At 49.5% G+C, this 12,053-nt stretch overlaps 1 protein-coding gene across 1 annotated transcript in view; it reads right to left on the bottom strand.

Moving 5' to 3' along the window:
- Positions 1-12,053, bottom strand: part of SCFD1 (sec1 family domain containing 1) — a 354,775-nt gene that overhangs the window by 109,322 nt on the left and 233,400 nt on the right. Inside the window, exon 17 of the mRNA XM_069209057.1 lies at positions 6,332-6,411. Within this exon, the coding sequence (XP_069065158.1) occupies positions 6,332-6,411 (80 nt within the window). The remainder of the gene's footprint in view (positions 1-6,331; positions 6,412-12,053) is intronic.

The following is a 12,053-nucleotide window of genomic DNA, read 5'->3' as shown; positions in this document are numbered from 1 at the left end:
CTACTGAGCTCAGAGCCTTCCAAGAGCTATCCTCCATGTGTGCTTTCCATGACACGCGTGTACCCTGGCCCACCCTCCATGAGCATACAGTGATCGCTTTCACCCTCCCTGAGCTGGCTTTGACTGCATTTCTTCTTCTAGCCTCTCTTTCTTCACGCTGAAGATGTATGGGCATTCAGAAAGATCAGTGCTGGATCTCACGTGACAATCCGTGAAGACGTGTAGTGATATTTTCTAAGAACTCGCCTAACATTTACTTAATGTGTGCAACCATTATTCTGAAAACTATACCCCATTTGTCAAGGTGCAAATAACAGCTAAGGCCCACGTGAAAACCTCATTTGTGAGCTCTGGCAGTTTGGGATATATTGCCCCATTCTGGCAACTAAAGCAGGAAAACAGTTTATCCACCAAATTAGGGTCCATTTATAGAGAATGGTAACTCTTGCTATATGATGTTCCACTGTTAGGGTATGCAGTCTACGGCACTTTTTACTTTGGATATTAATTATTCAAAAAATAAAATGAATGAATTAAAAAAAATCAGTCATTTATACCTTTGGTAGGTTTAAGGTCGACAAGCATTGGTAAAGGCCTATGTGCTGTGGGAGGAAGGGCTAGGCATGTACACTGGTACACGCATTACATATGTTCACACGGTATCTCACTTCTCTCGAGGTTTCCTATTAGACAGAAATAACTGAGTGAGGATCTGCCTGTCTATGACAGTGGGCGAGTTCACTTGTCCTCTCTCCAACATCTAGGAGGAATGGTTTCAGAAAGGGGTTCGGGTAAGCAGCACACCATAGCAAACACGCTGTCTATGCACTTCCCTGTCTCTCATCGAGTCTGTGAGGCATCTTCTCACCCCTGGGTCATTGAAGGAGACACGAGGCAGGGCATTTGCATCATGTGCATATAGTGTGCGGGTTCACTCAGCAAGTTCTCTTAATCCTTCCTCGTAAGGCGGGTTTCAGATGCTGGGAGTGTGGAGCCGCCAAACCTTTGAGTGGTCCCTTTAAGGCACATCACTGCTGAAACTCAGGGTAACTGCTAGAGTTGGGAGATCGGCTTCTACCTCAGGTTTTACGCTAGCTAAAAGCTCAAGTGCAGTTAAACTGCATAAACTGTATTTCAGGTGGTTCAACTTCCAAAGTACACAGGTTTTGAGATATTAAGTCTAGTGAGCGTGCACTAACTAGAACTTGGTACAGATGGTGGTAACCAGGGCTTGACCATGGACCTCCGAAGGCATGGGTGTGCACGTCTCACTATGGACATTCCTGAGGTCCTGAGAGGTTCCTGGAGTCAGCTCTGAGCCTGAGGACCACAGCCTTCCCATATCAGATATCACGTTGTGACACCACACAGGTGTCTTACTTCAAAGGAAGCCCCTAGCCAGTGGTTTGCCGGTGCTCTTCTTGCCACTGTTGTATTCAGCCTTGAGGTATGTGTCCACCTTGTGGTGCGGCTCCACGGTCCAATCCACGGCTCCATGTCAGACAAACTCCTGCCACTGCAGCTCCTGACCCAGCATTCCGCTACAGGGCAGAGTAACACCTGTTCCCCGGCAGGTCACGGTAGCACCTACACTGCTCCTGTAATAACCATCACAAGACAACGCTTCTTTCTTGCCAGGAGGCAACGGACTGTATAGCGCCCCTTGTCTAGGAGATGATTTTACAGTCGTCTATGAATTGCAGTCACCTTGACAAACCAGAGGTCTCAGGGCTCCATGTGTAATATGTGAGCCTTAGACCCGGGATTAGGATGTTAAGTCTGACCTGCCTTGACCGGTTTGCACGGTAGGAGCTGCTGGTAAACTAGCAGGCTGTGCTTAGTTTTATGTCCACACCTCAAAAAAGGATGGGGGCTGGATCAGAAGAGCGTGAACCTCCCATGATGCTCCTGCAGCACTGCGCCAGAGGAGACAGTGTGAGCCGGGAGAAGAAAGAGTGTTTATTGTCATGGCCAGTTCTAAAAACCTGTGTGTTTATCCCCAGGGCTGAGTACAGAAACCAACTAAACATGTGAGTGCCCCAGGTGCACAGGTATAACATGCCTCGCTGGGCGAGATCGGGTAGGTTACACTGCATCTAAGGAACACATGGTGATCAGCTTCTGTTACTTTTGGAGCATTGATCCTTTAATCGCAACCCACCATCCTTGGGTTAACTGGACTTGTCCCTGTTCTTGCTCCACTAGTGGTTTTTAGAGACTCCATGGGGGGTGCAGGGTCCAAGCTACCTGTGGGTTTTATTGTATTCTATTGTTGCAACCATGTAATGCTCACCTCCCCGATGTGGGGAGGTGAATCACCTGTTAACTTGGCTAGTACCCTACACCGTGTTGGAGTGGATGGAAGAGTGCTGCCTTTGATTTCAGCCTATGAGAGAGGTGTTTCTGTGTCATAGGTGATGACCACCATGCTATGGGACGCACCGGTTAGCGGGGTGATGGGGGAGGGAATGAGAGAGATTGAAGCACAGTTTTATATGTGTGTGTGTTATGTTGGCAGCTCTGATTAGCTCTGCTTATTCCACTGGTAGTTGATCTTTTATATTCTTGATCCAATTTCCCATGCTGGCTGTGGCACAATACCATCCAATCTGTGACCTCACGGACCTGGAGAAGTAATAAGTGCCGATAAGGTGTGAGAGGGGATCAGAGTACTGCCCTGAGACACTGCGTTACAGCCCTCCTTAATACGATGGCCATTATCAGATACCAGGTGAAGAGACCTGCAAGATGAAGTGTGTTACTATCATCGTTTTGTTGCTAGAAGATGTCAGTGCTCGGAGTATGTGACTACTTGGGACCCCCAGGGTAGACTCTGTTATTACTCAGTGACAAACAATTCACAGCAGATCTCTTTGGTATCAGCAGGCATGTCTGCTTAGTACAGAGAGGGTGCTGACGCGTGCTGGTATAGCCCGCGCGTGCCGTCCAGTGACCAGCAGGCTCCACAGGTCCTTCCATGCACTATGTGCCTGTCCAGCTGCAGTGATCAGGTGGAGAGAACCACCACAGCCAGCGAGACCTGGTTAGATGAGCTCTTCACTTTGCTAGAAGTCATTTTCAAAAGCACTTTTTGTTTCTTTCACCATTAATGTTGCTGCCTGCCAGTAAGGACAATCTAATCAGAATCACAAACTAGTTAAAGAGTGAGAGACCACGGGATTATTTCCATACAGACACAGACTTGGAAAAGTCAGGAAGCCGTGCGCAACAACACACTAGGGGCTGTTAGGGACATAAAAAGCAGTCCTTCGGATACTGTGGTCCAGTCCAGAAGAGATGCAAAACGAACAGCCATGACAAGGTCTACGTGAGGCACCTAAGATGATGACCAAGGTAGTCATGGGATTCAGGTCGCAGATAGTAGTTGCCAAGATGTTTTCTATGACATCAACTAGAGAGCTTTACATCCATGCTGTGAACAGAAACACATCCAGCAGGATTTGTGGACACAGTCCAATTCGAAAGGCCGCAGGGGATCCCCCAGAACAACTTTCTGATGATATTACAGTGAGGAGCCAGCAATAGGATGAGAACCAATTAGCTTCCTGGTATTGAGCATCAATATCTTTAATTGGGGAGTTATGCCTTTAGCTTCCAGATCTTCAAGTCATAAAGGAGGAACCAATCTCTCTAAGATGTGGAGTAAATAAGTAAACAGGAATATTATCGTCAGTTGTTTTAAGGAAGGCATCTTCTTGGGCTCCTTCCTCACAGTTTGAGCTTTGTTAGTGAAAAAGGTGGCAATAGCATCTCCACTAGTTTCCGTGATGGGAAACTAGTGGATTGGCACGAGCTAGGAATTGATGTTTCTAAGTATCATGAGCTGTGCCCTGCTCCGTCTAAGTTTCTAATCCACCGACATGTCGTACAGCAAGCCTCGATGTCTCGGGTTCTCTATCACTGCCCAGAGAAGTGCCAAAAGGAAATAACCAGGGCATCCATTTGGCGCCTGAGGTCTGTTTTCTGGGCCCTGAACCAGGCAGCTGTTATTGGGCAGTATCCTGGGTGGTAACAGACATTTACCCCTGCTGCCCCAGGGATACAAATAAGATTGCACTTAATGTGGCCAACCCCGACACTCTCCTAATGCATCTGTCTGCAGAGCAGCAGCATCCAAGCCTTAGGCCGGGAAGTGAACTGCAGCAGGAACCCATGTGTGGCATGGCACAGTGAACACCACCAGCACGCACTGCTCAGCCAGTATTGTACCTCTGAAGACGGACGGGACTCTCCAGACAAACAGGCTTTCCGCCGCACGATCCCTGGGGTGTAGGAGGCGCTTTGGCCAGTGTCCAACAGTTTAAGAACATTCTGAGTCAACGAGGCAGAGGTCCCAGGCAAGAGGGGTTCAGTGCAGCAAGCCGGCTACGTCTGGACCTCCCACTCTCTGGGACACTTTCAACGCATGCTGGGCAACTCTAGTTTAAAAACGAAGCAAAATATCTGCGTCTAAAAAACAAAACAACCACCCAGACACCAACTATCCAACTCAAGTAAAATCAATGACAGCATTTCAAGGTGCCAAGACTGTCCGTGTCCCACTGAGTGGTGAACAGGGACTGGTAGCCAGTGGTCATCTGTTTTTTAGAGACTAGGTAAGGCCGATTTCAAGCTACTGACCAGTGGGAAAATGTAGTATATTACCACCAACTAGGGCAATCCACTGGGGAAACCTTTTAAGGTCACATAACCGCAGAACTACCTTCCACAATCAAATGTCCCATTGGTGGGGGCACCCACTGGACCTAAAGGCTTCACCAGGTCTTAACGGGATCCAGATTTTGTGTTGGGACTTACATTGTAAGAGAAGACCAACATGATTGGGGTCGTGGGTTACTTGGGGGCGGGTGGGGGAACGCCAGAGGTGAAACAATGTCAGAGGAATGTCAAGAGCCACAATAACAGGAGTGGGCACCACAAGTCTGAGTCGATGCCACGAGGAGTGTCAGGGCTGCATCAATGACTGACCGTGGAAGACGGGCTGTGGTAGGGTACAAGCCATGAATAGGAGATGTGTAACAGAAGAAAGGACAGCATGAATCATAAGCGCTAGAAGAGACAACCGGGAGCTAGGAGTGCATCTGTCCCAGCAGGACAGACAGCACCGCCTGGCAGGGCACCAGAGCGAAGCCCCAGTAGCAGGATGATGAGCCCCTGGCAGAAGCACCTAGCAGCGGCAACAGAGGTTGTGCCTGGACCAAGCTGGCAGCCGAAGCCTGGCAGAGCTAGAATGCTTTGCATCTTAAACGTGCAACACGTGCTGCAGGACAGACTCCACACACCTCTAAGGGGGTGAAGGTTGCAATCCTAGCGCCTCTAGAGTTGAAGTTTGACCTCCTCTGGAAGAGAAGAGAAGAGATTACAAGGAGACCAGCAAGAAACAAAATACTAAAATAGACCGGGACGAAAAGTCAGGCCTTGGACCTAAGTGTGCACTCCCCCAGAAACGACCTCGCACCATGAACTGAAACACAGGGCACCCCTGTGAGGTCCTGTCCGAGCTGCCAGGAGGCTTCAGACACGTTCAGGACATTTCTGTTCCTTCTATAAAGGTATTGCTTAGCAGCCGCAGACTAATGCCAACTCAGGACACTTCCAACCACCCAGAATGCACTGAGCCAGGCACACCAGCATTCCTCTTAAGATGTGATGTTATAAATATCTGTAGAGCGCTACTAATACCCAAAGGTGTCTAAGTGCTAAACTGAAGACATCCTAGTTCTACCGAGCAAGGGACCTAAGGGTGAGTTAAATCTAAGGTTTCTTTGAAAAGACAGGTTTTAACAGCTCCACTAAAGGCTAGTAGGGTGGGAGCTGATTTGATAATAATAGGCAGAGCATTCCATGCCTTGGATGCTCCGCGAAAGAAACTTCTGCATCCCCAGATGAGCCGTTTGTATTTAGGGACTGAAGAAAGCCTGCGAGATGCCGACCGGAGTGATCTGCCTGGTTTATACCAATTAATGTGTTCCTTTAAAAAAGTGGGGTCTTGATTGTTCAGTGGTTTATATGTAATGCAGAGCGCTTTAAAGACAATCCTATGCCTTACAGGAAGCCAATGTAATTTCCTGATATGATCAGAGACTGGAAAATATTGAGGAATGTTAAGGAGTATACAAGCCACAGCGTTTTGCAGAGACTGAAGTTTGTTTAAAACTGATTGTTTAGCACAGAGTAACAAACCATTGCCATAGTCTATTTTGGTCATTACCAAGGAGGTGTCGGCTAGTTTCTACTAGATACTTACTCGATACTACTAGATACTTACTCGATACTAGTAGATACTTACTCGATACTACTAGATACTTACTTCCACTGCTTGATGTAAGTCAAAGGGGTGAGGCAGCAGCCTGCATCCGTCAGGGCTTTCCTGTACTGGTCCATGTCTGCCTGCGGGCAACAGAAAGGGGACAGGGTTAGCCTTACTCCTGATTCCAGAGCTCTCTGTTCAAGGCGCTTCCTGTTATCCAGTCTCCAGTAGGTACCCAGAGCAGCTCACTCTTCTGTGAGCTCTGAGATGTCTCCCTACCTAGACTCCTTCCAACCCTGGTCCCCGGGCACAATCAGTGTGCCCCAAGATTGCCTCCTGTCCACCCGGAGTCCTACTTGCCCCATCCTGCGGTCTGGGCCCCAAGACAGCATCCTACCCATCCAGAGTCCTACCTGCCCCACCTGCTCCTGGCACAACTGCCTCCCGCCCTTGTGCATGCTGAGACCAGATGTGCAGTGGTGCACCTACGGAGGTACTCTGGGCCCAAGAAGTATCTTCCTTGCCAATTGTCGTACCCACGCCTAAACTACCAAACAATTTATTGAGCTTTAAATGTTATTTCATATGAAAACTGCAGAGATAAAGCTCTAAGGAGACAAAGGCGCATCGCAGAGGGAGACCACGGGTAAAGCGGGGGACCTCGTTTAAAGCAGGGGGAGCATGGGTAAAGCTTGGGAGCAAGGGTAAAGTTGGGGACCACGGGTACAGCAACCACGGATAAAGCTGGGGATCACGGGTACAGCTGGGGACCACGGGTAAAGTTGGGGACCACGGGAACAGCCGGGGACCACGCAGAGTCTTCAGTGGTTCAAGGAGCACGAGGCGGGCATGCTGGACAGGGCACTGCTTTATGTACAAGTACATGAGGAGACGGGTATATGCCAACTATTACTGCACTGAAAACACACGCTTCCCGTGCCCCCGGAAACCCGACATTTCATTGACCAGCTGTAATAATTACAAGCGAGCCCCTTCTAAAGTTACGAGGCATACACGGCAGCAGCTGCAAAATGTACAGTCGTAAACATTAAAAGGTTGAAAACTCAAAAGAAGTAACCAGTCCTCGGAGCTAGGAACCATGAAACCCACAAGGCGCAACGTTTTACTATATATATATATATATAGCTGTATAACTAGCCAAAACATTTAAAATCAACCCACTTGTTACCAAACTTACCACTGGTAAAACGCGTGGACAGTAAACGGTCCAGTCATAAAAAGTGCGATTCTGAACACGACGATTCTCCAGGTACCAGCCACAAAATTACCATAACTGCAAAAGGTTGCCTCACGTGCAATTGAGCTCTCCGGCTCTGCTCACAGCACTTATGTGCTACAAGGCATGAGTGACTGCTATCTGACTGTGCTAACAGCAATGATGTGCTCCTAGCAGGCATGAGTGACTGCTATCCGGCTGTGCTCACAGCACTGATGTGCTCCAAGAAGGCAGGGGTGACTGCTCCCTGGCTGTGTTTACAGCACTGATGGGCTTCAAGGAGGCAAGGTGACTGCTATCTGGCTGTGCTATAGAGCACTGATGTGCTACAAGGCAGGGGTGACTGCTGCCAGGCTCTGCTCACAGCACTGAGGTGCTCCAAGAAGGCAGGGGTGACTTCTCCTTGGCTGTGTTCACAGCACTGATGGGCTTCAAGGAGGCAAGGTGACTGCTATCCGACTGTGCTATATGCCACTGATGTGCTATAAGCAGCCAGGGGTGACTGCTCCCAGGCTCTGCTCACAGCACTGATGTGCTCCAAGCAGGCAGGGGTGAGTGTTCCTTGCCTGTGCCACACAGCACTGATGTGCTCCAAGCAGAGTGTTCCTTGCCTGTGCCACACAGCACTGATGTGCTCCAAGCAGGAAGGGGTGACTGCTCTCAGGCTGTGTTATAGAGCACTGACGTGGTGCAAGGCGGGGTGACTTGTGCCCCTTGACATGTGACTGTTCACAGCACAAACCCAGGAGCGTAAGAAGGCGAATTATTGCTGCTTTGAGGCCCTTTTTCGCCCTCTGGGGTATCCTGGCAATAACTGCTGAGGAAACAGAAGACGTGTGCGAGACACCAACCTAACAGGGCGAGCCGAGCCAAGGTCTGGCTTGGCTCTAAGAGCCTGTGCGTCAGCCGAGTGTGAAAATGCTTGTAATGTAAACCGTGCAACAAATATCAAAATAAAAATGTGACAAAGCCTCTTTGACATTCAAAAAAGTGTGTTTCTTTAACAAGGCTAGTGCCACAGATTATATCAATGCTTCGAGAGGTAATTATTGAAAATTAGAGGTTGTAAAATGAACATGGATACATTCCTGACCCCTGGCGAACTAAGAGGCCAGTCAGTTATATGTACACTACATGTGGCCTAGATTGTTATTACACATGGAGCAACCTTATACAGTATTGGTTCAAACACACGAGGAGGTTTTGTACAGGACACGTCTGACCTCAAGTATTCGAAGGTGCTTTCATAAACGAAAATGATGAGAATGGAGGCACCGTGAAATAAAATATTTGCCTAGGATCAAACAGTTTGATTAAGTGGGAAGCTGGGATTCGTCTCACCTTTTCTGTTTCACATTGTGCAATTCAGCCACATGATGGGAATGTCTTTCTTGTAGAAGTATAGCAACACAAAAGGATGATGGACGGAGTGTCGTTCTTTTGCTCACCATGCCACCCCAGTTTGGACACAGCCATATGCAAATCAGTCTTGACCCTGCTCCTCATGGGAACAGTCCAGCCCGAACTGCCAAGCCAGGTCCTCACTGGACCGGAAACGAGCATCCTGGGACCAGTTTCAGGGTTTCACCCTTCATCAGCCAGGCTAGCTTGAATCCAGTGGCACAGTGAGCAAGGGACCCACGTCTGGGCATACCCTTCCCACTCAGGGCAACTTTAGCAACACAAAAGGATGATGGACGGAGTGCTGAACAATGCAAACACTCACCCCCAGTCACAGATCTGGGTTTAATCCATCATTCTTTTGCTCACCATGCCACCCCAGTTTGGACACAGCCATATGCAAATCAGTCTTGACCCTGCTCCTCATGGGAACAGTCCAGCCCGAACTGCCAAGTCAGGTCCTCACTGGACCGGAAACAAGCATCCTGGGACCGGTTTCAGGGTTTCACCCTTCATCAGCCAGGCTAGCTTGAATCCAGTGGCACAGTGAGCAAGGGACCCACGTCTGGGCATACCCTTCCCACTCAGGGCAACTTTAGCAACACAAAAGGATGATGGACGGAGTGCTGAACAATGCAAACACTCGCCCCCAGTCACAGATCTGGGTTTAATCCATCGTTCTTTTGCTCACCATGCCACCCCAGTTTGGACACAGCCATATGCAAATCAGTCTTGACCCTGCTCCTCATGGGAACAGTCCAGCCCGAACTGCCAAGCCAGGTCCTCACTGGACCGGAAACAAGCATCCTGGGACCAGTTTCAGGGTTTCACCCTTCATCAGCCAGGCTAGCTTGAATCCAGTGGCACAGTGAGCAAGGGACCCACGTCTGGGCATACCCTTACCACTCAGGGCAACTTTAGCAACACAAAAGGATGATGGACAGAGTGCTGAACAATGCAAACACTCACCCCCAGTGGCCTTTGAAGTTTCACAGTCTGGGGGATGGCAGCAGATCGGGCTGCCTGGAAAACCCTAGAAGACTGGCAGGAGCAATACTGGGGGGTCCTCTAAGGAGCTCCCAGAGTGCATGGAATCATACAACCAATACTGGCATTAGTATTGGGGTATGATTCCGACATGTTTGATACCAAAAATGCCCAGGTTTGGAGTTACCGTTATGTAGCTGGACACAGCTGTGTCCAGTACACAAGTAAAATGGCTTCCCCGCACTTACTAAGTGTCCAAGCCCAAGCGATCTCACTCCGATGTCTGAGGTCTCATCCGATACACCTCCAGTGCAATGGGACTGGAGTTCGTGGGGGCACCACTGCTCATGCAGGGGTGCCCCCACACACAGCGGGGCTAGGAGGGCCTACCATAGGGGTGACTTACAGTGACCTGTAGTGAAGGACTGTGTGCACCTTTTCACGCCGGCTGCAATGGCAGGCCTGCAGAAACATTTTACAGGGCTCCCATGGGTTGCACAATACATGCTGCAGCCCATGGGGAACCCCTTGTGCCCCAGTGCCCTGGGGTACCTAAGTACCATATACTAGGGACTTAATAAGGGTGCACCAGTATGCCAATTGTGGAGTCTAGGCAACCAAATCTATAGGGAGAGAGCACAATCACTGGGGTCATGGTTAGCAGGATCCTAGTGAAAATAGTCTAAGCACACTGATGATAGGCTAAAAGTGGAGGTACCCAAGCCAAAAAGAGGGTACTTTCCTACTTCTTTTAGACTTCTGTTTACCAAACAAGGCCAGCCTCCTGGATATCCAGACTGATTCAGGCCACTATGGATGAATGCTCCCCAGTCCTACTCTATGTACCATAAATAATCTGTGAAGGTTAAATTGGCTCTTCACTTATTACCTGAAAGTGATGCAGAAGATTAGTTCCTTTTTTATACATCAGAAGATGTGAACTATCACCAAACGCAGCAAATCACGATGTTAGAGCTGGGATTACAGCCCGAGAGTCCTGACTCCATATCTGACCTCTCCCCGTTACAGCTCAGCTTGATACTACTGTAGATGGGATTACAGCCCAAGCGTCCCCTCTCTGATGTCTGACCTCTCCCCTGTTACAGCTCAGCTTGATACTGTAGATGGGATTATGCCCAAGTGTCCTGGCCTCAGACCTGAACTGTGCCCCATTACAGGTCAGATCAATACTACAAGATGGTATTATGTCCAGTGTCCTGGTCCCACATCTGACTTTGCCCCCGTTAGAGCTCAGCTCAGTGCTACAGATGGGATTACAGCCCAAGCGTCCCCTCTCTGATGTCTGACCTCTCTCCGTTACAGCTCAGTGCTACAGATGGGATTACAGCCCAAGCGTCCCCTCTCTGATGTCTGACCTCTCTCCGTTACAGCTCAGCGCTACAGATGGGATTACAGCCCAAGCGTCCCCTCTCCGATGTCTGACCTCTCTCTGTTACAGCTCAGCGCTACAGATGGGATTACAACCCAAGCGTCCCCTCTCCGATGTTACAGCCTCAGCGCTACAGATGGGATTACAGCCCAAGCATCCCCTCTCTGATGTCTGACCTCTCTCCGTTGCAGCGCAGCGCTACAGATGGGTTTACAGCCCAAGCCTCCCCTCTCTGATGTCTGACCTCTGCCCCGTTACAGCTCATCTTGATACTGTAGATGGGAGTATGCCCAAGTGTCCTGGCCTCAGACCTGAACTGTGCCCCATTACAGGTCAGATCAATACTACAAAATGGGATTACAGCCCAAGCGTCCCCTCTCTGATGTCTGACCTCTCTCCGTTACAGCTCAGCGCTACAGATGGGATTACAGCCCAAGCGTCCCCTCTCTGATGTCTGACCTCTCTCCGTTACAGCTCAGTGCTACAGATGGGATTACAGCCCAAGCGTCCCCTCTCCGATGTCTGACCTCTCTCTGTTACAAAATGGGATTACAGCCCAAGCGTCCCCTCTCTGATGTCTGACCTCTCTCCGTTACAGCTCAGCGCTACAGATGGGATTACAGCCCAAGCGTCCCCTCTCAGATGTCCTACCTCTATGTGTCCAGTGTCCTGGCCCTAGGTCTGACCTCTTCCCTGTTACAGCTCAGCTCATACTACAGATGAGATTACAGCCAAGGAGGCCTCGCTCCAATTCTCAGCTCTTTCAA

This window comes from Pleurodeles waltl, chromosome 9 (assembly GCF_031143425.1).
Source record: "Pleurodeles waltl isolate 20211129_DDA chromosome 9, aPleWal1.hap1.20221129, whole genome shotgun sequence".
In the NCBI taxonomy this organism is placed as follows: Eukaryota; Metazoa; Chordata; class Amphibia; order Caudata; family Salamandridae; genus Pleurodeles; species Pleurodeles waltl.
The sequence above is the reverse complement of the archived record's forward strand: the minus strand, read 5'-3'. Positions and strand labels throughout refer to the sequence as shown.